General features: G+C 57.4%; 5 protein-coding genes across 5 annotated transcripts; 3 read left to right on the plus strand and 2 right to left on the minus strand.

Moving 5' to 3' along the window:
* The first annotated feature begins 12 nt into the window (after positions 1–12).
* On the plus strand, positions 13–1,276 carry BDZ90DRAFT_171770 (hypothetical protein). The gene has a single exon (XM_025503699.1). It carries the CDS (start codon positions 151–153, stop codon positions 982–984), a length of 834 nt encoding a protein of 277 aa, XP_025362393.1. The 5' UTR covers positions 13–150; the 3' UTR covers positions 985–1,276.
* On the minus strand, positions 1,277–2,396 carry BDZ90DRAFT_271644 (hypothetical protein). Its single transcript, XM_025508762.1, has one exon. It carries the CDS (start codon positions 2,192–2,194, stop codon positions 1,568–1,570), a length of 627 nt encoding a protein of 208 aa, XP_025362394.1. The 5' UTR covers positions 2,195–2,396; the 3' UTR covers positions 1,277–1,567.
* A 201-nt stretch (positions 2,397–2,597) lies between these two features.
* On the plus strand, positions 2,598–3,531 carry BDZ90DRAFT_271646 (hypothetical protein; the record flags this gene model as incomplete). The annotated part of the gene is made up of 1 exon (XM_025508763.1): positions 2,598–3,531. A coding segment is annotated over one exon (934 nt), but the record flags the coding sequence as incomplete, so codon positions are not given.
* Positions 3,532–4,270: 739 nt separating this feature from the next.
* On the plus strand, positions 4,271–19,767 carry BDZ90DRAFT_271649 (hypothetical protein; the record flags this gene model as incomplete). Its single annotated transcript, XM_025508764.1, has 11 exons — positions 4,271–5,469; positions 5,691–5,737; positions 5,776–5,841; positions 6,203–8,634; positions 8,807–8,876; positions 9,610–9,682; positions 9,892–11,887; positions 12,600–14,378; positions 14,849–16,923; positions 17,347–17,354; positions 17,395–19,767. The coding sequence occupies 11 exons, from the start codon at positions 4,271–4,273 to the stop codon at positions 19,422–19,424; spliced, it is 11,775 nt and encodes a 3,924-aa protein (XP_025362396.1). The 3' UTR covers positions 19,425–19,767.
* Positions 19,621–24,351, minus strand: BDZ90DRAFT_232172 (hypothetical protein). Its single transcript, XM_025506153.1, has 2 exons — positions 22,864–24,351; positions 19,621–22,770 (listed from the first exon to the last, which is right to left on the minus strand). Exons 1-2 carry the CDS (start codon positions 23,875–23,877, stop codon positions 19,921–19,923), a joined length of 3,864 nt encoding a protein of 1,287 aa, XP_025362397.1. The 5' UTR covers positions 23,878–24,351; the 3' UTR covers positions 19,621–19,920.
* Between the last annotated feature and the right edge of the window lie 470 nt (positions 24,352–24,821).

Consider the following 24,821-nt stretch of genomic DNA (forward strand, 5'->3'; position numbering starts at 1 on the left):
AGGCATCAAGGTGAAGGTCTGTACTTTTGTCTCGCTTGAGTGGGAGAGACGGGAGAGACGTCGAGTTGGACTCACTAGCTTGCTTTGATCCTTCATGATCGGTCCAACACTTCATCATCAGCCTGCCATCGTCGCGACCTAGAGAGGGAGATGGCTAATCGAGCCCCATCGTCCAGTAAGGGCGGCAAACAAGGCGTCATGGATTCTGCTGTCCGCAGGCCGGCCACCAGATCGACCTCAAAGTTGACCACGAGCGCGTTATCACGAGATGCTATACAGCCGTCTTCTTCCTCGTCAGCTCCACCATGGACGCCGGATGAAGACGCACTGATTATCGGCTGGATCATTCGTTACTGCAATGTAGAGGAGTATCAAATGAAGATCGCAGGCTGGTACCGATATTACAGCTCAGTGTGGGGTGTCGAGAGAACGCCTCAGCGCAGCCACATTGAGATCGCAGAGCGTGCCAAGCGCCTACAGCGAGAACGGGACAGTTACAACCTGTCTGTACTGCCGCCCACGCGCTATTGGCAGCAAAAGTCGTTCAGAGAGTCGAGACAAGGTCCGCTCTGGGGCGACGTTGACGAGACCGACTCTTCTGCTGAAGATGAGGAGGATGAGGATGGCGATGGCGATGGCGCGGATTCCGACGAAGGGGAAAGCGAGGCAGAGATTCACGATCACGACAGCGAGGATGAAGGAAGTGACGGCAAGGCGTTGAGCGGTGATGCAGTGGTGGAGCCGCGGGCGGACATGAAGCCTAGGCCAACACAGGTTATCGAGCTGGATGAGGACGAGGGGGACGACAAAGCGGACAAGCAGCAGAAGCAGCATCGGGATGGCTCCGTAGATGTAGGTAAAGGCAAACGCAAGGCAAAGATTCAGGTTCAAGGCGAATGCAAGCGGCTTAGAGTGCAAAGACACTCGAATGGATCCAACACGATCACCTACTCCGGCAGAGGCAAGCTCCGCATCTCCTTCTGATGCTCTAGAAGCAGGCTCGCAACATCATGTGCCACCTGCTGGAGAAGGGAAGGCGAGCAAGTGTGAGGAGACAAAACGAGGACGATTGGCATCCGCAGCAAGCATCGATGTCGATCACTCCTCAACGTATCACCATACAATCTCATACCCTTTTCATCCTTCCTGGACGTGAGATAGCCAAGCCTTGATGTACGCCAGGCGCTGGAAAGCTCAACGAGCGCAGACGATGAGCGCGAGTATCGTCAAACGGGCTACCTTCACAAGAATCCCCCCTGCCATGGCGAGGAAGCGAGACATCTCCATTTGATCTCCTCAGTCTGTCCCAGCATCTTCCATCATGATTCTGATCGCTGTCGAGCAATGACTGTACAGTACAGTGTTGAGTCCAAACATTAGCACGAGAGCGCACAACATCTGTGACGCACAGCCGTCAATGGCGCTGGTGCTCCAGTTGAGTGGATGGGCTAGCTGAAATTACACAGACAGAAGCAGAGGCTCGAACAGGTGAACAAGACATTGAGGGCTGAAGCTTCATACTGCGACGTAGGGCTTACTTTCAGGCCCGGACTCTCCTCTCGCTCGCTCAGAAGTCAATATGAATGGTACCATCTGAGGGCACGTAGCTGACGCGAGTACCCTTCGTTGCCCCTCGGACGCGAAGACGCTTGCGCTTTATCTGAACATCAATGGATCCTTGGGTCGTATTGTCTGGCGAGCTGGTGCTGCGCGAGCTCCTCTTGCTCTTCTTCCTCTTCTTGCGGCTCTCGTTGATGCTCACATTCTTCTGCTGTGTGACGATGTCTGCCGTAGCCACTGACTGCACGTTGGCTTCTTCACTCGAGATGGCCTCGGACGGCAGCCAGAGAGAGGTCTGGGCCGGTACTTTCGAAAGAGCCACTGCGTATCGAGCTGCCTCATCCTGCAAGAGCTTGCACCTCATGATGATGTCTTCGCGGCTGGGAGGAGGATTCTCGTTGATGGCGAAGTTGTGTGCATAGCGGGGAAACTCTGTGCTGATCTTCATGCCGGCCTCATTGACGTCGAGCTGACGGACCATCAGACGCAAGAGGTAAGCATAGTCGTGCCGAGTCCAGTCGCGAGTGTTCGTAGCAGAGGCGGAGCCGGCCGCGGGTGCGGGATCCAAAGCTTTTTCTGTGGCAGCGGCAGCGGATTCACCGCTGTTAGGAGGCACAGGCCTGTCGTCCGGCATTTTGACAATTCGTTCCGTGGCGATAGACGGATGGCACCGCCTTGAAGCCTTTGGTAGAATCCGAGAGGTCACAGCGATTGAGGCAAGACCTGGCTGAGTCGCAGAAGGGGAGCAAAGCCTTTAAAGGAGGTCGATGACAATGACAAAGATGCTGCACGAGCGGTGGCGATTCTGTAGTTCGAGGTGGCGAAGAGAAGTTGACTGAAGAAAGGGCGATGCTTTGCGAATGGAAGGTAGGAAGCGGAAGAGGACCCAGGGCGCGACGAATCCACTCGCATCTTGAGCAAGCCGATCGTTGCCTCCTCTGCTCCCTTTCCGTCCTGGCACGCGTCTCACCTCTTGAACCCTCACTTCACGACCTCAGCACCTCAGCGCCTCTTTGCTCCTTCTACAGTACCAAGACCATGGCCGTCTCTGACTCGCAAGGGTCGCTAGACCCTCGTCTGCGCCCCAAGAAAGCGCTGCCCAATGTTCAGCGTGTCGGCTCCTCCCCTTTGCACGAAAGCAGTGCGACGCCTCCTGCCCTGGCTTCCCTCAGGACAGCCAACGCTTGGAAGCTCGCTGCATCTCTCCCCGACAAGACCCCAACTGGTCCTCGCAGCCTAAACTCTCACCTTGAGAGCCTCAACCAAGTCGCTTCACGTGTGGCACCTGCCCCTTCTGCCATTAGTAGTGCTCCGGTCCCTTCGAAGTCTCCCCCTCAACCCGCGCTTCAAGGCCCTGCGTCTTTCACCGAGTGGAGCCAGCAAGACTACATCGTCCTCTATCGTGCTCTGGCCTCATGCATCCCCCTCGAACTTCATGCGCCAGAGGTAGTCGACGCCTTCAACAGCCGCAGCGCCATCACTCGATGTCGCGAGGATATCTTGGCCAGGGCTCTCGAGATTCAACAGAGGCCCATTGAGCCCGCGCTCAAAGGGAAATCAGACGCTGCTCATGCTGGCAATTCGTCTGTCATCAAGGACGCAGGCACTACAAATGCAGCACAGCTTGCTGGTGTCAGCGCCGCAGCAGCAGCCATGACCCCCATCGATGCAGCCAAGAGCACTGGGTCCAGCAAGCAAACCCTCGATCCCACGGGCAGCAGCAATTTAGCAAACAGTAGCCAAAATGCCGGCCCCCATGGCAGCGAGCACAAGAGAGATGAGCCTCAGCCTGCTGAGCACGCAACCAGCGCCTCAAGCAAGTCACGTTCTCCTCGCCAGCACGGTGGGCGTGACGGCCCTGCCCTCATCCTGGAATCGGACAGGAAGCGCCTCAGGGTCGAAGTTGCACCAAGGGCTAGCAAATTTCTCTACCTCCCTACTGATGGTAGCGTCCGCGTCGAGCTGCCCTAGAGGCTGCTTCGTGGCTCACTTTCGACTGGTTGATGCGGTGGCGTGTGAGAGACAACGAAGGCAACTCATTTTGGAGTGGGGGTTGCGTTGTCTCCTCATCAATGCCCGTCCGATCCAGCAATGTACATCCTCTCAATGTGCTTGCCGGGCAATAAAATCCCATCCATCATCGCCGACGCCTCTCAGAGCTCCGAGTGCACATTATCTGACATCCTCGCCGGACCTGTCGAGGGCAAGACGGACCGAGCGTTTCCCCGCCGGCTCTTTGTGCTGCCTTGTCTGCAAAGATGCACAGGAGCCGCAAAAATACTGTAGTGAGTAAAGCCCTTGACGGAGACGTCCTGTACGAGAAGACAAGAAAAGGATGGAGAGGTCCGTGCAGGGGCCCAGTGATCCCCGCCAGACTAGCGAAGCAGCTTTTGGCCGCTAGGCAAGCCTTCAAGGGCTAATCGCGGCACGGCTGATTGCGACACGGAATGAAGGTCGCTCATCTCTTCCTCCATCACCAGAAGGATCGCTCTCAATCAGACCCGAGAGTCTCGGGGGAGACAACGGTAATGGTTTCTCAAGCCCTGTCTCCCGGATGTGATCCTCGATTGTTTACTGCAAAGCCTTCATCCCCAACAATTTCGACCAGGGGAAAAATAAAGGCCAACATCACCTTTGCGATCGCGAGGAGGCCTCTTGCTTCGCCCAGTCAATCGTGAGCACATCCTTCACTTGCAGGCGGCTGCCTCCAATGCCTTTACAGCGACCTCAGGGAGGCCACGAGGAGCACTACGAGCAGAACGATGCTGGGAGCCCGTGGACCTCACCCCTAACGAAAGCGAGCGGGATCATCGCTATTGCCAACGCAGCGGCCAGCAATTCACCTCCTTGCAATGCCTCGCAGCAGTCGCGAGAAAGCAGCACCGAGCTCACCAGCGATGACGCGTCGCCGCCTGTTCCAACAAAGTGGACTGGCCAAGAAAGCGAATTGCTTCTCAAAGCTGTTGCCCGATATGGCCTGGGCTGGCCGAAGGTCGCGCGCAAGCTAGCCGAACAAGCAGCCGTATCACGCAGCGCGGGCGCGGCCCGCCATCGATACGAGCGCTTGCTCGACAATGGCCAGATCCCGGTCTCGATTCAGAGGGGGTCCGCATTGGCTTCGAAATCTAGTCTACATGGATGCCGAAAGGACAGTACGGCGCAGTCAATGCGCGATCATCGCCCCCGGACCACCGGCAGCTCGGCCCCTTCGAAGGCAGCCGATAGAGGCAGATTCTGGAGCGAAAGAGAGCAAGATGAGCTGTGCAACATCGCTATGAGGCGTGAGCGTATGGGGTTTCGTCCTTCACACGCTGTATATGCTGAGTTCCGCAGGGCATTTCGAGGGACCAAGAAGACAAAAGAAGAGGTCATGAAGAAGTACAAGGAGTTTTGTGTCAAAGGAGATGACAGCTCGAGCGAGGAGGACGAGGAGTCGAGCGGGGAGGAAAGCAACAGCGATGAAGAGGGGACGGGCGCGGGCGAGGAGGATGACGACGATCGGGGCACAACAGACAACTCGACGAGGCGTTCGAGTGGCGCACTTAGCGCTGAAGGCAATGGCAGGAGCTTGACGAGGGTTGCCAATCAGTGCAAGCACCAAGCTTCTACGTCGTCTAGCAACAGTTGGTCCAGGGTGCCCCTCCCTCCACCGCACTCGAATATCACCCTTCCCTCCCCTCGTCCGCCTTCGCTGGCCAGGCTAGACAGCATCGCCCCCTCCGTGCACTACACCATCCATCACACGTCAAACGGGGTCACCTTGACGTCCTGCCCGCCGGGCTTAGGCATCGCAATCTACTCTCCCTGGTCCATCAGCTTCATGAGCACGGAGCAGCTTTCCAGACTAACGCAGCCTTCAGCGGCTCAACATGAGCAGCCAGCCTTCGCCTTCAAGATCGAAGACGACAGGTCAGTGCAGCTTGTGACTTGGCCGAGGGTTACGTCCAGCAGGGTTCAGCTGGTAGAGGAAGGAGAACATGTCGCAGGGGGCGGTAGACGGGGTATGCAGACCGAGATCGTGGGTCCGGATGGATTTCGAGTGAAGCTTGTGGCGTGGGATTGAAAGGGAAGTCGCTTTGACCTCACCTCTTGGTGGTCGGCCCTGGTAATGTCCGTCTTCGTGGAAACAGATTTGCCGCGTGGTCCCAGTGCAGGGCGTTAGGGGCTGCGAAACACTGTGGGTGGGACAATGTCATCACCGCCGTGTGCAATTAGCGCAGAAGCGGACGCAGCACGACCCGAGAAACAAGCACAAGACATCAACAGCTTCCAATGCGCTAGGTCTGAGCTAGGCTCTGCGACCGGACCGCGGCAGGCAGTACGATATCCCCACAAGTGAGCGCCTCTTTGCATTCCAGTTACATTGTTCGATCACGATCCTTGTGTGCTTTCGTGATACTGATACCGTGGAAGATCCGTCAAAGTCGAAAAAGCATGAGAACGCGAACAAAGGAGCCGTGTTGCTTTGTCCCCACGCCCAGCGGCCAAACCTCAGAGAGGCGGGCGGCCGCCCGCAGGGCGGAAAGGAAGTGGCCCGCCCGAGTGTTGGACCACTCGATCTGGCGAGGCTTTCAAGACGTCGTTACACTGCGTCTGTCACCATCTCATCATCTTTTGCCTCACCGACCATTTCTCATGGCAGCGTTTCCTGAGCACAAGTATGGTCTGGGGGACCTTGAGTCGCAGTCCGCCACCAAAGCCAGCCGCACCTTCTCCGTCAAGTCAGAGCCGACAACGAAGACGACGACAATGCCGACGGCCTCGAATGGGCCTCAAGAATGGGCACTGCTGCACACATCGGCCGGAGGCGCTTTGGCTTCCTCCTCATGCCTTCCAAGTACACCTACAGGCGCTGCGGCGTCTACCATTCCCAGCCCTCGCGCAATTCTGAAGGGAGACGGTAGCCCTCCCCTTTTGGCGTCTCGAGCTCGCGTTACACAGTCGCATGAGGCAACGCCAGTCAGGCAGCTTTCGCCTCTATTCTCTACGCCACCTCTGTCTACACGGGAAGCAAGCCCAGGCTTCGAAGAGGTTGAGGTGCGCTTGGCCAGTGTCCCATCGCAAGCACTGTCTGTGCAGGCGTCCAACGACCGATCTCGCAATGACGCTCGCGAAGCCAATCATCCCGACTCGTCAGCCAGTCGGAGCATCGAGCCGCGAGATCTCGACGACAGCTCAGCACACTCAGTCGCCTCGAGTCAGGACAGCGAGTCATTGACCAGTCTCAGCGACCTAGCGAAAAGTGACGAGGATAACGAGGATGACGAGGACGAGGACGAGAGAGAGAATGAAAGCGATGGCGACGCATCAGACGACAATGGTAGCGCACCGAGCTACCCCTGGCCTGGCTTCGATTGGACGCGAAGGCAAGATGAGGCCTTGCTCAGGTCCGTTCAGAAGCACGGCACGAAGTGGACCGCCGTGCAAGAGGACATGGCTGCGGCTGGCGCTCCCAGACGTACTCGCAATGCTCTGAGCATCAGATACACACGAATTCGCTCGAAGCGCCAGAGGGACATCCCCGAAGATGACGAGCACGACAGCTCCATAGAGCCACAAAAGTCAGCAGGGTCATCAACTCAAGGAGACCGGTCAGCCCAGACGGGGGCCCCTGGCTCATCCCGTCGAGAGAGCCAAGCCAGCCCATCGACACCATTGCGTGCCGCATCCCTGGTCCAATTGCTGGGCAGGAGCACTAGAGACGTTCCGATCGGCGCCACCGTAGCAGCTGCCTCTGATCGCCATCAACCGGCCCCGCTCACAGGGACTTATGAATCAACCCGAAAGCGTAGAAAGCAGAGCGACTGTCACACCTGGACACAAGAGGAGAAGGAGGCCCTTCGCGCCATCGGGGACAAGCACACGCGGCTGGGTACCGTCCAGAGGCAGAAGGCAATTTACAAGGACTTCTGTGCCCGCTTTCCTGGGACGAAACTCAGGTCGCACGTCGTCCTCGTCTACTACCACGCAATGCTTCGAAGGAGCGGCAATCGGCAGGTCCCTAGCGAGACTAGCGGGGCTTCAAGAGCAATAAGGGGGACTCTTTCTGCGACTTCTACATCGTCCAGGTCCGGCGACCAAGCAAGGGGCCCGTTCACTTCTCAGGAAGCTGTGGAAGCGCCTCGAGCGAGATGTTCAGAGCATCGCACTCCACCTCGACAGCCACCACCTGGGGCCAAGAGCAGAGGTCGCCCCTTTACGGAGGAAGAGATGGCGGTACTCAAGCTGATTAGGCCCAAAAGCTACGCGTCGGCCAGTTCAAGATGGGACATCAGCGCAGACGCATACCGAGTCTTCGTCGAAAAATTTCCCAACACGAGTCGCTCTGAGTCTTCGGTGAGGCACAAATACTTGAAAATGCTTGAAGCGCGGGGAAGTGATGCCGAAACTAGAGACAAAGATGACCAAAGAGAGGACGGAGGAGACAAAGAAGCCGAGTCAGGAGACGTGGAGCTGGGCGACGAGACAGGACACGATCAGAGCCAGTTGGCAGACACCTCTGCTACGGCCTATGGTAGGAGGCCCTTGCCTCAACCTGGCTGCACCCCGAACAGGTTTTCTTTCAACGCCGACAGCAGCACGCAAGGGCCACCACCATCTCACGGAAACTTGCTTCCGGGAAGAATCGAGCCTCAGCCTCATCATGTCGTGACCGGCATCTCTGCTCCATTGACACGGCCTTCTTTCCAGTTGCCCGATTCAAGCCCGGCCCCAGCCCCAGGGCAAAGCGCTGGGGCGGACAGCATCACATGCGCCATTGACATCGAGCCCAACCGCATCACACTGCGCGGATGTTCGCCTGGCCTGGGTGTGGGAATCTACTCTCCAACCTCGATACGCCTGCTTGGCCGTAAGGAGATGGTCGACGTCGCTCAGAGGCCAGCGAGGGAGCAGCCGGCCTTCGCATTTCGCATCGGCGAGGATCAGACGCGCTCCGTACAATTAGTCAAGTGGCCGCCTGGCACAAGCAGTAGCATGTCAATCCTGCCTGGTGGGGCTGCGGATGGTGTGCAGGAGGGCGACAGGCCGAAGATGAGCATACAAACGAGCGTGGTCGGGCCGGACGGGTTCACAGTGCGCTTCATTGCTTCCTGCTGAGGTGGGAACGATGTCCGCCCGGTCATCTGGCTTAACGTAAAGTGCGCAAACCAGCCTGTTACCCCGCCCTCGGCCTAGCAAGCATCCTACGCCTCTAGATTCGATGACACTGCCTCGGTGCGGCTTTACAGCTTGCCATGCTCTACAGCTCGTGGAGGTAGGCGTCTTGAGCTGGCAGAGCGGGTCAGGAGTGACCGCCACTTCAGGGCCGAAAGCGAGTGGGTCCAGGGGGACAACTTTTGCCTTTCATCGCTTGGCAACGGGTGCACAAGAGGGCCTGGAACGAGAGTGGTGGCGGTCAAGCGAGCTAGGATACGAGAAGATTTTAGGGATAGCAATTCAGCTCCCCATCGAGTCACACATAAGGCCTTACGGAGGGCGACAACGTTTAGAGAGCATAACAAGCGGGAACTGAGCGATGGCGGCCATTGTAAGAATCGATGTGGGCGTCGAGGGCTGCTGATGGAGCCCTCCCGCCCGCTTGCACTTCGCTCTGCCCTCTTGTCCAATAGTCGGTCTATGTCCGTCTTCCTGCTGGGCTGCTCTTCCTCTCGCCCTACCACCGACAACTCCTCCCTCTCATCCAGGCCGATCATGGCGGTACCGCGCACGCCTGCTAGCGGACAGACTTGCAGTCGTCTTTGTTTCTTGGTTCTGAGCCAAGTCAGTGTGAGAGGTCTCCTCTGTCTCTTCAACGCCTCGTATGCCTCTCGAGCACTCGAGAGCTGGCTCTCGCTTCGTTGCTCCCCACGCTTCAGTCCCTCTCTCCGCATTGCCGCTCTGTAATTCAATCTCGTCCAGCCACTTGCCATTACGCATGCGCTCGCCTTAATGTGACAGTACTGCATCACTGTGCCAATGCTGCGGCGTTCTAGGGAGGTGAGGGGTGAAGCAAGGCTGCTCTGGACTCAAGCATGGCTTCTGTAGCCTCTCTGCACGTACGGGACACAGTCGCGAGGCCCGAGCGTCGAGGTCAAAGCGGGGGTCCGGCGGACAGGCACGCGGGCGGAGAGCTGAGCGAGACGTGCGCAGACTGCCTCGTCGCGGTAGACAACATGTCGCGACCTCATCATTCTCTTCTTTGTTCCCTACCACTCAAAGTCACGCTATTTCGCTGAACCTCCACTCCGTCCCCGACTGAAAGACACTCATGGCTTCAGCCGCGAGTGGAACTCAACATCAGAGGCGTCCATCTCTAGTCTCCGTAGCAGGCGACGATTGCTTTTCCAGCAGGTCAGAACCAGCTACGCCCCACTCGACGGGGTCACAAGATGGAGAACTGCCTCAGACGTCCTTCTCCGACCCCTTGATCCTATCTCCGCTTTGGTCATCATCCCCGCCATCCGCCGTGACCTCCCTCAGTGACAGCGGGCCCTTGGCTCCCCTTAGAGGCGGCGAGCTTACGGCATTCAAAGCTCCACTCAAGCTTTCGCTGGATCAGCAGCCACCTCTCAAGCAGCCTTTTCCTTCATATTCGACCGATTCTCTCTCTCCTTGCAGACTTGACTCAGGCTTCAAAGAAGTGAGCGCACACATCGCAAGCGCTTCGCACCCCGAGCTCGCACAAGAGAGCAGCCTACAACGACATCAACGTTCAGCGAGCCACGAGCCCATTGCAGACGCTTCCGCCAGGCGTTCGACTGAAGCAGAAGAACGCGACGACACCCCTGCGGGCTCACTCTTCTCAGGGGATGACAGCGACCTCACCGACGAAGAGGATCCCGATGCAACAGACGATGCGAGCGCAGCCCTCACAGATGAAGGGCACCGACCCCGCAATTCACAGAGTGCCAAGTGGCCCCTCGCCGAAGGCGCCTTCGAATGGGACAAGGCCCAGAACGATCTCCTCCTGAGCTCGGTCAAGAAACACGGGAGAAACTGGATTGCCGTCGCCGCAGATATGGCTGCAGCTGGCGCCCCCAAACGTACCGGCAATGCGCTCAAGGCCCGCTACAATCGAATGTGTGCTGCTGTCAAGAGAAACGCTCCAGCTGGACAAGTGACCCCGCTGCGCACCGCCTCGCTCCCTCAGCTGACTGGAACCAGCACAAGGATCACGTTGGGCAGCAGCGCACTTGCTTCCTCATCTCGAGACCAGCCTATCCCACTCACCGGCCCTCTGCCTGGACCTCGCAAGCGTAGAAGGCTCGAACAGCACAGCTGGACGGAGAAGGAGAAAGATGCTCTACGTCGTATCGCGGACAAGCATGCCCAACTGCCGTACAAAGCCAAGGAGACGGCCTTCTTCAAAGACTTCGCAGCACTCTTTCCCACAACAGCAAAGAAGCTCAGCCCACGCTTCGTCTTCAATTACTACAATGACTCGCTTCGTACGCCCGTAGGGAGCCGACCTCTCATCAGTGGAACAAGCGAGTCGAACAGTGGGCAGGCAGCTTCCACCTCGCAGCAACGGGCTCTGCCTGCTGAGGAGCCTGAGCCACATGGCAACGGATTCAAGTTCACCAATGAGGAGCTGGCCTTCCTTCGGACCATCAGGCCCAAGAGTGAGGGCGTGCCCAAGTCGAGATGGAGCTTGGGGTCAGGTGTCCATCGTGCCTTCAAGGAAAGGTTCCCGGATAGCACGCGTTCTGATGCTTCAGTCAGAACCAAGTACTTGCAATTGATGGATCAGGGTCAGCTTTTGGGGGGAAGTGAGCGCGTTGAGGACAGTCAAGCGTCCAGGAGAAAGAACGTCACTGGTCCGGGACTCACTGAGCAGCAGGCGCGAGCTCTCCTTGCGAAGCAGCCTACGGCAGGCCAGAACATCTCATTGGGCACCACAAAGGCGTCGGATGTCAATGATAGGCAGAAAGGGGTGGTCAACAATGACAAGCCGATGTCAAGCACGACGCTGCTTAGTCGCCAGGGCATTCTTGGCGCCACGGTCGGTACGGCCGGCGCTCCTTCGTCCCCCATTCAGCGTCCAGTCCACTCGTCGCAGGGCTCAAGCTCATCCATCAACTTCTCGATTAATGTCGAGGATCAAGTCATTACGCTTAGCAATTGCCCTCCTGGGCTTGGCGTAGCCGTCTACTCTCCTACGTCGATCCGCCTCCTTGGGCGCCAGCAGATGCTGGACCTCTCCTCAGCATTAGAGCAACCAGCTTTTGCGTTCCGTATCTCAGAGGATGAGAGTCGCTCCGTCCAGCTTGTGAATTGGCCGCAGGGCACCAGCACGAGTATGGCGATTGTTTCTGGCAATTCCGCAGCGGAAGGGGGCAAGGCGGGCGTGAGTGGCAGACTCAACAAGCAGACCAGTGTAGTAGGGCCTGATGGATTTACGGTGAAATTCATCTCTTCGTGCTGAGCTAATCAGACACAGCGATCATGTAACTTTTGCAAGACAGCGACCGAACATTGCGGTAGCAGCCTATCCCGGTGTCACTACCATAGTTGTCGTCTGCTCTACTGTACAGTTCGTCCGGTCGCGTCCTCACCAATCAGCTTCGCTCGCCGCGCTCCGTCGCCAATGCGCTCGCTGTGCCCTGACTCGGGCTCGCCGCTTCTCCCTCGCAGGACCGAAGCAGCTGAATGAACCACCTTATTGAAGAAGAGCGAGGCGAAAGGTCGCCCCGCTTTGTCGTGACCGGGAGTAGGCAAAGTCCACCCATCTCCGTCTGCAAGTCGCGTGGCGGAGCTTGGCGTAGGCGGAAAAGATCTCGTCGCCCATTCGCGTCTGTCGCTTCTTCTCATCACGACCACCACTTTAGCTCCCTTCTTTGCCAGCTTCCAGCAAGACTTGCTCAGTGAGGAGACGGCGGTCGTCACACTTCTTGAAGGCGCCATAGGGACGGCGTGGCTCCTCACTGCCCCATCCTTGGTAGCACCGGCTTCCTCAACAAGCCAGAATTGTTTGTCTCTGCTGCTTCAAGTCAGGTTTCAGCAAGGCGGCCTGAAGTCGTACGCGTGCACAGCTCTTTGGACTTTCACCTTGGCAACAGCCTTCCTCAATCAAGATGGATGCTCAGCCTCGCAAGCGCCGTATTGTCCTCAAAAGCGGTGGAGGCATCCTCTCGTCTGCCATTCGAGTTCCCGCAACTCCTCCCCAGGGAGGTGCGCTGCTGGGTCCTCATTCTTCGCCCTTGTTCCGTACACCTCCTTTGCCCCCACGCAAGAGGAACGCAGGCTCTCAAAAAAGCCAGCAAGACGACATCACCTCGGCAAGACTACTTTCTGGGCTCGCTCTCACTCCTGCACATCCGAAAGAGCCAAGTGCTCAGCATTCAGCCAGCCTCCCCTTTGACGATCGTCACTTCCATGGCGCCGACAACGGCTCGGCCGTCTCCCTCTACGATGACTACCACGAATCCGACTCCTGCTCGGACGATCTCAGTGAGCCAGTCTCCTCTCACGACGAAGACTTCGACCCCACCAACCCCGACAAAGAGCCCAACTACGCACGTGTGGCCCATCGTCACTCTCACGCTTCAGGTTTGGCCATTCCCGCTACCACTCTTTCGGGAACTATTGAGTCGTTTGAGTGGGACAAAATTCAGAACGACTACCTGCTGAGCATGGCTTCAAAACTGAACAACGACTGGCTTGCCGTAGGAAAGGAGATGGAAGCGAAAGGTTGGCCACAGCGTAGCGAAGGCGCTCTAAGGAGGAAATGGCAGCGTTTGATGCGCAAATCCTTGATTGATGAAGCTGAGCAGCTCGACAGCTCGGCAACGGGCATCAACGAGCTTTGCGCAGGAGCGAAGCGTACTGCCGTCAGCCGGCGCAAGATTATCCTCACGACTGGCCGCATCAACAAGAAGAAGCACCCGAATCACAGCTGGACGGAGGAGGAGAGAAAGACACTGCGCCAAATTGGAAACAAGCACGACCGGCTCGGCACCCAGGGCAAGGAGAAAGCGATATTCAAGGACTTCAAGGAGGTGTTTCCAACTACGCAGCTGTCTCCTCATGCAGAGTTCAGCTACTATTGCTCGATGCTGCGCTATGCCAAGTCAAGCGAAGTCGTCAATGATCGGGAGACCATGGCTCGGCTCGGTGATCGAGTTCTGAGTACTTCTCCTCCTCCCCAGCAACAAGGCCATCATCAATCACGTACGATCATCCCGCCACGAGACTCAAAAGGGCCTCATCGAGGGATACCATGGACTCAGGAGGAGATCGGCATCCTTGATGGAATCAAACCTCCACTCGGCGAGGCGATCACGAGATCGGCCGTCTTCAAAGCATTCAAGATCAGTCTGCCTCAGACAAAGAGGACAGAATCGTCCGTAATCCATAAGTGGCAAGCATTGTTTGGTAAGCAAACTCGCCGCCTGACGAGGGGCGGAGGCAAGATTCATGGCGTGAAAGAGGAGGGACTGGGCCCTCCTGCCAGCTCGAGCTCACTGCAGCAAGTCAAGAACGAACCTGATGAAGATCAGCACATTGTCAATCGTAGCATACAGAGCGAGAGCGGAGGCTCTCACGACATTGGCTCTTCATCCCAGAACCTCAACAAAAGACTCGACTTTGCTCTCCAGCTAGACACCTACGGCATCTCTCTCCAAAATCCTTCAGCTGGCCTCGCAGTGGCGATTTATTCTCCCACTCTGGTGCGCTTCCTCGGGTTTGAGCAGATGCACGCTTTGAGTCAGGCCGAAGATGAAGAGCAGCCAGCTTTCGCCTTCCAGGTATCCAAGGGTGGGGATGGATCTGTACAGCTGATCAATTGGCCCATGGGCACCAGCACGAGCGTTGAGATGGTTTCAAACGACGCCAGGGTTGGCACGCAGACCTGTATCGTTGGGCCGGATGGATTCAGTATTAGGATAGTGGCTTGGCCCTGAGGCAGCGGAGGAATTTGTGCACCCATCGAGAGACACAGAATGGCGCTTCCCCTCCCGCTCTGAGAAGCCTTCGTGTTCGTCAATCACTACAGCAGCCATCGCCAATGTCTATCTCTATCGAGTCAGCCCGAAAGTTGTGCGCCTTCACGCTGTCTGAGAGGAGGAACTGAGCTGCCTGGATTGATGAGCATCCTGACACTGTCCTTGACGAGCTCGCTTGCTTGGCTTGGCTTGGTGTCGTAGACGCTCGGACCTCGCCTTGATCTCAGTCCGCGTCGGCCCTCTGCAAGCCGGAAGAGGCCCGTGACACGGCTCGTGATGCGAGAAAGCCAAGCGGTGATTGCTTGCCGAAAGCATCGCTTTCTTGCCTTCCTCTCTACACATTCCTGAATTCTATCCTTCAGAGAGTCAAGCGACAGATCATGGCAACTGCAACTGATGGTGTGCCTGGTAACAAAAGGCGCCACACGCTGGAGCCCATCATCATCAGCGACGACGATGAGCCTGCAGAGGGCAGATCGCGGCCGCCGCGCTTCTCCTCCCCTCCTCGCCAGCGTCTCATGCATCAGACAGGAGATGCCCAATCAAATCTGACCGACGTAAAGAATGGAGATCTCAATTCCTCTCAGCTGCCCAACTTGCCTGATGCCTTGGCTATCAAAGCCTCGCCGGCCTTGCAAGCCCTGACTCGCCAACCATCAGCAGCTCAACAAGGCCCTAGCAGCCCGCATGGGAGCGTTTTGCATGTCCACCCCACTCCATCATCGTTGAGTCGCGTCGCCACCCTGGCAGCGAGCACAGGGTCTCACTCGCCCATTTCAGGACGTATACACTCTGCCTCAGCAGATCGCGAGGCCTCACCCACCAGCAGTCTGAGTGATCTCTTCGACCTCTCGTCAGACAGCGACAGCAACTACGGCGAGTCGGACGGTCACGTCAAAGATAGGAGGCCTCAATGGCCAGAGCATGAGTCCAAGCTTCTACTGAGCTGCTACGCCCGCCATCCCAATAGGTGGACTGCGATTGCCAGGGAGATGGAGACAGCAGGCAGCCCGCAGCGATCAACTTCAGCGCTGCGAAGGAAGTATCAGCGTTTGATGCGTAGGAAGGCTGCGCTTGCACGCAAGGCAATTTTTGCCTCATCAACAAATCCTGCAGCGAACAAGAATCAATCGCGATCGAACCCAGGTCCTTCGATTACACAGCAGCAGCTGCCGAATACCAGCGGCACAACAGCCAGCACGGCCTGTGCCAAGTCAGGCTCGTCTTCATCCTCCAGGAACCCGCAGACACCTCAACGCCTAGTAGGAAGGCCTCGTAGCGATCCCAATCAAGAGACTCACGCATGGAGCGAATCAGAGAAGGCCGCGTTGGTCCTCATTGGAACCATGCATGACAAGGCTGGTACGGAGAACAAGGGACAAGCGGTTTTCGATGACTTTGCACGCGCATTTCCTCGAACAGCGTCGACCATGAGCAAAGCTAACGTTACCTCTATGCTGCGTCATTTGAAAATGCAAGGATATAGAGGCAGGCTCGGCGGAGAGGTCGAGCAGCAGCTGCAGCAGCAATCATCTGGCTCGGCGGCGATGGCGGAGCCAATGGCAGAAGCTTCTACCGCCTCATCATCCTCAACAGCTTTGCCCGAGATGTCTCGGGCTCGTGCAGTTGCAATCACCCCGGCTTCGACAATGGGCAGCCACAAAAGCCCCTCATCTCACGACTACCCACCTCGAGTGTTTCGTCGCTGGACACAGTCGGAAACCCAGGTGCTGCAAAGCATTGCCCACAAGCGCGCCAGCACGGGGCTCGATGCCACTGCAAATGGAGTGGGCTGGTACGCGCAGGCCGAAGTGTACGCCGACTTCAAGCGTAGCTTCCCCGACACACCGAGGACGGACAAGTCGGTCGTGTGGAAGTATCTGCAGCTTGCTCAGAACGGCAAAGCCAGGAGGGTAAGCCACATCGAGCATGGAAGCGGCAGTGACGCGGAGGAAAGTCAGGAAGAGAGCAGTGAGGAGGATGAGGATTCGCAGCCAGAGACTGCGGAGCAGAGCCTCGCGCCTGAGCCGACACCAGCTTTGACTCAGGCATCAACGCCTCTAGTCCCCCGAGCTAGTGCCAACAACCTCATAGCCGTCTGCAACCTAGCGGTCGAGTTCGAGACGAACGGCATCACCTTCACCAACTGTCCAGCCCAAATGGGCATCGCCATCCACAGCCAAACTCTCTTCACGCTGCTAGATCCTCAGCAGATGGATGCTTTGCAGATGACACTCTCGAGCTCCTCTTCGAGCGCGCCTGCCTTTGCGTTCAGGTTGCTCGATGGTGGCTCGGTACAGCTCCTTCAATGGCCCGAGGGCACATCGACGAGCATCTCATTCGTTCAACGTGCGAATGAGGGGAACAAGCCTCGCAGCGCAATGCAGACAAGCATTGTGGGGCCTGATGGATTCACGATCAGAGTAATCACCTGGTTGTGAGCGAGGAGGGTTGTGGACATGTGGAGTATACTGTAGCTACAAGGAGGGAAGTACTGTTTGCAGGCTTGTTCGTCTAACGAGCCAGAGTCCTGCGCTGTCTTCTTACTCTTGAATACATGTCGGTGTCACGGCACTGTACTGTACAGTACTTCTTCGTCGCCAATGCGCTTGTCCGAGCCCATCTTGCCTTGACGGCTGTGAACAGGAGGAAGCGTGTGAAATGAGGCATGGCATTCGTCCAAACTCAGTGCGATCCCTCCTTGCTTATGAGAGGTCCGTTACCAAGCGCCTGTGAGCTGATCTTGCCGTAGTCCGCTCAATTGTAGAATCGTCAGGGCGGCAGCCGTTGAGACGCGACGCGCAATCGATGGACGGAAAGCGAGAAATGGTCGTCTGATCCTTCCTTGCCTTCCTTCCAGACTGTCTGGTACGCTCACAACTCTGCACTCACTAATCGACACTGGCAGGCATTGGCGGCAGCCACGGCAAGATGGCTTCCCCGAAGATGCCTGGCGACGAGGACGACAGCGGAATTGCGCTTGTGCCTACGCTGGGCCATGATCACGGCCTCGTCGAGAGCACGCTACTTCCTGCTCAGGGCGAAGCTCAGCACCCACAAGCCAAGACGTGTTGCTCCACTGGGGAACAAGGACAACCCTCACCTCTAGACCTGCAAAACACCATCAGCTTGGCCGACGCCTCCGCCGCCAACTCCTTCCATACCGCGCTTTTCCAGCCAGGCGTTCGCGCAGCAGGGAAGCCATCACTTGCGCACGCGTCTGGCAAGTACACACCATCTCAGTGGCACCCGATGCCAGGGTCCAGAGGCAGCTCCGCCCATGACTCTGCCGACGCAGCTCTGGAGCGACACCAGACCGGAAAGCCTACCAGTTGCGAAGACCCAACTACCTCGAATTCCAGTGCCCTGTCCAGTCCCGACGAGCTAGCCATATCCTCCGCAGCCGGTAGCGTCGCGGAATCCTCTGTCTGCGTACCAATTCGCCTACCTCGCTGGAAGAAGAGTGAGGCCGAGCTGCTACTAAGCTGTGCCGCTCGTCATCCCGATGATTGGACCGCGATTGGGAGGGAGATGCAAGCTAATGGCAGTCCGCCGCGCACCGAGTCCGCTCTCAGAATCAAATGGCGCCGTCTTCTTGACACCGAGAGAGAGTGCAGGGCATTTTGTGGTCAGGCATCATCGTCTGCGATTCCTTTGCAGAGCCAGGACAACGGTGCTCAGCCCTCCGCGAGCGCTCAGCTGGCACCGTCGACCTATCAAACGGCCACACCCTCCACAAGTAGCGGCTTTGGGCTTGTGACTACTCCTGTCAGCAGCAGTGCAACCAGGCAAAAGTCCACACACGCTCGAGTGATAGCCAAACATCGATGGACCGACGACGAGAAGCGTATTCTTTTAAAGATCGGGCAAAGACACGAGGCTCTCGGCACTGTGGGCAAAATCCGTTTGATCTACGACGAGTTCTCTCGATGTTTCCCCAGCACGACGGCCGACATGAACCAGCGTACGGTCTACACTATGTACTACGGGCTCAAGAATGGTACACATAAGATTGCAGAAGAGTCAGGCTCCCATGCGCAGCAATCAACGTCATCAACATCATCCACACACTCTGTCCCGACAAGCGTTTCGCATCAGCACAGCGCTGCAGCCGCCAGGGCTCGTGGTGAAGCCACCGTCCGCAGCCAACCATGGGAAGAGCATGAGCTGCTAGCCCTCGAGGAGATTGCAGACGAATATGAAGCGGAAGGAAGCGAAGAGTGGAATCGTGTAGGGCATGTATATGGAAGATTCGTCCGCATAGTTGGCCCAACACAGAGGAGCGAGGCTAGCGTGCGCACCAAGTTTATCAGATTGTTTTGCGTGAGTGGAGATGAGGACGAGGAAGACGAAGAGGAGGAAGAGGAAGCATACAAGCCGAGGGCGCCGCGCCGCAGCAAGACAAGCCAACTGGACGTAATCGATGACAGGGCTGATGCAAGCCACAGCAACACAGTGACGTACAAGCGGGGCAGCGATGCCGCCCTTGCGACATCAGCTCCATTCAAAGAACAGCAGGACAAGTCAGGGCTCGTAATAGACGCAACGACAGCTCGAGACATTGAGACAGCTCCCCGCGAAATGATCGCTCCTGCTCATTCCAACGACACCACCCTCAACATAGCCTTCGATCTACAGCCCAACGGTATCACCTTTGAACGTCTCACCTACGGTCTTGGGATCGCCCTGTACTCCCCCACACGCTTTCACTTGCTGGATAAGAAGCAGATGCAAGGCATAGCTGGCGCTGCTGCAGGCCTTGAGCTTCCGGCCTTCGCCTTCTCGATGCAAAAGAACGGGTCCATCGAGCTGCTCAGCTGGCCCGAGGGTACATCGACGAGAGTAGAGGCTGTTGGCGGCTCGGGGCACAAGGTGGGAATGCAGACTGAGATTATCGGACCTGATGGATTTACAGTCAGAGTTGTTGCTTGGCCTTGAGAAAAACTCCAGTCGAGCGACGAAGAGTGTAGCAACTACTTCGAGTTCTTTTCATTTTGTTCATTTCTCTGACCAAATCAATCAATACCACGTGTAGCCTCATTTGCTCGCAATGGGGTTTTATGGCGTCTGCAGAGGCACGAATTGTCCCGGACCAGAAGCCTGTAGAGGGAGGGCGCTCAGCATGCATAGTCAACGGAGGGATGGCATTAGGCTGAGGATGCGCGCATGATGCGGTACAATGCTAGAGAATCACGAAGTCAGAGACAAGCTGCCAAGTAGAGGGGCTTTTAGACTTGGTGTTGGTGATGGAGGAATGCGGTATCGATGCGTATGTGATGCTGGGCGGCGTCGTGTGAGGGGCGCCCCTTTTCGACGGTTGACTGCTGGTGCTGATCGGTCTTTGCTGGCTCTGGATAGCTGTCAAGGATGGTGGCGCGCATCCGGCTGATGGTGGTTTTTGCCGCCGTCTGCGGCACCAGCTCTCTCGCTGCCTTTATCGCGAAGTCCTCGGCCCACGTCTCGCCCTATTTCCAATCCTTGGCACGAAGTCGACATCGACATTTTGCGTATCCCATGCCGTCAGCAGATGATAGATGAATACGCTCTCCCATTTGGCGTTTGAGTTGCCTGCACGAAGCATGCTACGGTCGAGAGCAGGTTGCGAGAGTCCGGCGGTCCCGGAGCCTGTTGTCGTGCCAGCCTGAGGAAGGGCTAGGCTGCTCGCTCCGGCCATCGTAGACCACGGGGGCGGCCTCATCAGGACGGGCGAGAACAAGCCGGCCAGGGTCTTCGCGTCTGCCCCTGTAGCCTGAACGACGCGCTCATCCAAGCAGAAGAGCTGTAGTAAGGCCACCACGTACAGTAGACAGCGTCTGTTGAGCGCAGGCATTTTTGCCTCATTGCGTGGGCTGACAAGCGCGAGGGTGGCTGCGGTTGCGGCGGCAGACGAGTGATTAGAGTGGGCGGCGGCGCTACTGTTTGTGCTGGTGGGCCTGCTACCGCCGCTGCTACGCTCTGCTGCCTGAATGCAGGCCTCGTACATCCCATAAGGAATGAGAGGCTCAGCCAGCTCTTTGAGGAAGAGCTTGAGCAAGGCTCCCACGACGAGAGCCAGCTTGTCCTTCTCCTCTCCGTCTTTGCCGCCTAACCCCTGTAGACTATACTCTCCACGATCAATCCTAATCTTTCCCTCCACCACCATACCCACGTCACCCTGTTGGCGCCACATTCGCTTTACTCCTCTGGCTCCCAGCTCCATCAACTTGTCCCCGAGAAAAGGTAGGAGGACAGGAATGGCCATGTGTGCATACGAGCGCGACTGAGCGGCCATGATTGTGTTCAGGGTTTGGCCGAAGACGATTGGGTGAAAAGCGGATGACCAGGAGGCGCGAAGCTCAGGAAGGGTGGGCGCGAGAGAAGAGGGGCCACGCATCTGTACAGCGATGAGTCGGCGTTGTGCGTGCCGGTGAAGAGATAGGAGACGGTCGGTACTGGCCGTCGTAGCGCCACTGTTGTTGCCAAGAGCCGAGCATGAGTCGGCAATGAAAAGTTGCAGAGCCTCCTCTAATTTCCTTGTTGTAGGCGCCACACTAGCCAGCAGGACGCCAAGAAACTGCCATGCTCTTGCTCTTGTCTGAAATGGTGCCTGATCGCTCAGCCGGGGGAGCAGCTGGCAGAAGACTTCATCCCTTAGTGCTGGCTTGCAGATCAACGTCTCAAGAAGCCAGCGTTGCTCCTTCCAAGTTGAGTCTAGTGACGGGGGAAGGACACTCCCATCTCCATTGCCAATGGAAGTCATCGTCCCCTGGTCTCGACCGAGCATCTCTCGCAATCGTTGCTGAGCGATCCCTTTCTTCCTCTCAGCGCAGCGTCGAAGTGGGCTCTGGGCGCTTATTGTACCCGTCAGGCCCATACCTGTGGGAGCGTACCCAATAGCCACGGGTGGTGGTCTGCCGACGAAAGCCGCCCTCTCCCTTTCCCCACAAGCTCTCAAAACGATCTTGGAGCAAAGCCCTGCTTCGCCATGCAGCTCCTTGGGTAAATTGAGGACGGGCGCCTCAATACGGCCTCGCTGATACTTGAGCGCGTCGAGTATTGACGATTGGCGATGCGAGAGATGGAAAAAGGAGGGCAAGGCACGACGTCGTGGGAGAAAATGGGTATGCGCGTACGAGTGGAAATGGACGAGAGGTGAGGTTGCTTGGTCCCACGGCTGCGTAAGGGTTCCGGGACCCCCTTTGCGTGCAACAGGAGCCACGTCCGCTGGCATCGTGTTAGGGCTCCTGGTCTTGGTGAGTATGGGCTGCATCGACTCCCCGCTGGTGAGTAGCAGCGAGTCTCTTGCCCTCCTCTCTGGGTCCCTGTGGCGTCTGACTGGTCCTCGCACGCTAGCGCTGGACAAGGTGGCGAGGTCGATTGATGACTGGCCAGGCTTGTGGCTGTGTTTCCGTGCTGTAGAGCGCTGCGACTGGGAGGGAGGTTGGGGAACGCTGAGCAAGGAGCTGACGGGAGGGACGAGGAGACGTGGTGTTGCTGCGCGGGCATTGGTGGGATGCTGCAAGGTGGTAGCTGGCTTGCCTGCCGAGGAAGAGGTGCGACGAGCAGTACCGCTGGAGCGTGAAGTCTGTTCAGAGATGTCTCTGAGTGAGGTGCGATGGGAGACTCTGGGAGCCGGATCCATGCCATTCTCCATTTTCGCCTTCTCGAGCAATCTGCGCCGAGAAAGCGAGCGGCTAGACTCATCGGCTAGAGCCACGCCGCTGTCTGCGCTGGTCATGCCTCCCGAGGAGTCATTGCCGTTGCCGCTGCCATTGCAATCGTGAGGCGGGGTATTGTTGGTGTTATGTGAAGTGGCAGAGCTGCTTGGAGCTTGGCGATGAGAAGAAGAGTGTTCAGTTGGATTCTGGGCCTTGACGTCGTTCATAGATCTCGCTCGCGTTATTGCCGTTGTCGAGGACGACATGGAGGTAGAGAAAGGCATGGAGGGGCGCTCGGAGCTTCGAGAGGTGGTAGCTGGCCTGTTTGATACGTTGACCTTCTTCTCATGATGAGCTCCGTTGGATGACGCGGAAAGGTGGCGTAGCGAAGAGGCTACGTCCCCCTCATCCGCAGCTTCCCCGATCCCTTGCTGTATTTTTGCGAGTGGGAGCACGAGCCTCGCACTGGCCGGATACTCCCACTGCGTCTTCTTGCTTGCGGTATGCCAATAGTAAGGTAGACCCACAGAGCCATCCCAAAATTCGAGCCAGTCACCCCCGGGGTCGCGAGGCAGGACAAAGGTGCCTGCGGGCACTGTCCATCGACACTCAGTCGTGGTGGGATTGTAGAAGAAGAGATGCGTTGACTGTGCGGGTCAAGGAGCGAGATTGTGTGAGATCATGACCAATGAACGCCCAAGTCTTGCCTACATGCCGCTCCTTTCGAGCAGCTCACTCACTTTAGGATCCTCGATGACGACCCAGAACTTAGCTCCCCATTTCGCTTCAGAAGTCCTTTGGATGAACTCGCCATCACCGTCTTCGAGGGCTTGACTTGATGTTTCATACGACGAGAATGTGAGACTGGGTGCTGTAGAACGGGCAAAGTCGCTGCGGCTGCTCTCGTCGTATGCGTGGGGCTCTGGCTCCTTCAACTCCTCTATCTCTGCGTCACTATGATCTCCAAGCGACATGGCTCTCTCAATAGGTGTCCACATGGCTGAAGAATTGGTTGAATCGCTTGCCTCTTTGGAATGACCAAGCTTGCCCAGCCAAGTCGACGAATGACCTTCTGAAGCAGTCTCGAGTGCGTCGAGGTCGACGCTGCTGTTCACGTTGTGCGAGCTAGACGACGTCGGCGTCGATGAGCGACCGTTGGTCAGGTGCTGGTGAAGAGGCATGACTGTGCTCGAAGGCGGACTCCTTCTCAAAGCGGATGCCGACTTCATTGATGGGTCGACGGCGGGGTGCCTGAGGGTCGCCTCGCTCTGAGATCGATGTAGCAAAGGCTGAGGAGATCGGAGCAATCCAGAGGAAGAAGACGAGAGGGCATTTTGCTGAGAGGCTACTTGATTAAGTCTTGGTCGCAGTGTCGAGGGTCCAGGTCCTTTGGATGAGCCAAAGTCTAGCTCAGCCTTGTCCTTTTCAGCAAGGTAAGCGGAGGAAAGGTGATGCTCGTGGCCAGAGCTAGAGCTGCTGCCCTGGCGGCGTCGTGAAGTAGGGCGAGGCCGAAGTGGCGTCCCTCCTCGACCGCCTGCTCTGCTTGGGGTGGCCATCAAAGAAGGCTCATTCTCGACCCATGGGACTGACTGTGATCCCCACGCTGAGGCGGATGAGGAGGCACTTCTCTGCCGGGCTTTGGGGCTCGAGGCTGGCGTGACCCTTTCGATGGCGGTGTTGGCCCTCGACCCTCGTCGGAAGTGCCCAGGCTCAATAGGCGGCCGGACCGTGGTAGAAGGTAGAGAGATGGGCATAAGGATTGAGGAAAGTAGGGGAAAAGGGCGGCGAGGCACGAAGAGCTTCCTGAGCTAAGAAAGCAGCGACCGCAGGCTGCCTCTGATAGCGAATCCGGCAGGAGTGCGAGGTTTCATTAGCAGCCCTCTGGGAGTGCGGTCGTTGATCAAGGGATAGAGGCTGGCGAGTGAGAAGGAGAGAAGGGTGGATAGAGTGAGTCCACTCTGCTGAAAGCAGACCGCTGCTTCGGGCCACCCGCTGAATCGAGTAAATGCACCAGTGCGAATGTCAGTCAGATCCTCGTCTTGACCCACCCCGGCTTCGCTCGCCTCGCCGCCCGACTCAATCAGTTGCTCGAGCTTCTGCCTGGCAGCGATCGCTTGCGTAGAGAGCTTACCCATTTTACGCATCATCCACCACCCCTCTGCTCATCAATCCAGCATCTCGTCCTTTCTTCCACACCTCTTTGTTCGCTTTGCCGCCCTTTTTCTTCGGGCTCGCACATGCACGCGACAGGGGCGAGAGGCGTCAAGCTCCGAATGAGTGTTGTTCTCGCCTCGGCCACAGCCAACGGACGGGCCAGGCACAGGCCCTTCTGCTGCTTTTTTCGCCCCTCCTGCAGCTTGGCGTCGAGGTGCCGCGAAGGAGTGAACAAGGCGAGCTAGCGTCGATTCATTTCAGCGCTATTCAGGGTGGCGGCCGTGAAGAGGGCAGGCGACAGATTGACATCGAGCTCAATCACGAGCGCCTGAGGCTCTGCTTTGCTCCTGTCCCTTCTGGCTGTTCCTGAGAATGATGAGAGAGCTGAGACATCGTGTATCGCTTCAAGGGAGTATTTGGCATGACGTCTCTAGACTGGATTCCAGCCGGAAGATGGGTAGAGGAACGCGGCATGATTCGTGCGAGCTGACGGAACGTGGCATGATTCGTACGAACAAGCAAGAAGATACCGTCTCGAGCTCAC

The sequence above is a fragment of the Jaminaea rosea genome (genome assembly GCF_003144245.1).
Source record: "Jaminaea rosea strain MCA 5214 unplaced genomic scaffold BDZ90scaffold_6, whole genome shotgun sequence".
Lineage (NCBI taxonomy): Eukaryota > Fungi > Basidiomycota > Exobasidiomycetes > Microstromatales > Jaminaea > Jaminaea rosea.

Bases quoted from the DNA above. Each gene is read 5' to 3' on its own strand.
- BDZ90DRAFT_232172 (XM_025506153.1), bottom strand. From the start codon at position 23,877: ATGCCCATCTCTCTACCTTCTACCACGGTCCGGCCGCCTATTGAGCCT. The intron at 22,771-22,863 runs GTGAGTGAGCTG...TGACCCGCACAG, and splicing joins TCGTCATCGAGGATCCTAAA to TCAACGCATCTCTTCTTCTA.
- BDZ90DRAFT_271644 (XM_025508762.1), bottom strand. From the start codon at position 2,194: ATGCCGGACGACAGGCCTGTGCCTCCTAACAGCGGTGAATCCGCTGCC.
- BDZ90DRAFT_171770 (XM_025503699.1), top strand. From the start codon at position 151: ATGGCTAATCGAGCCCCATCGTCCAGTAAGGGCGGCAAACAAGGCGTC.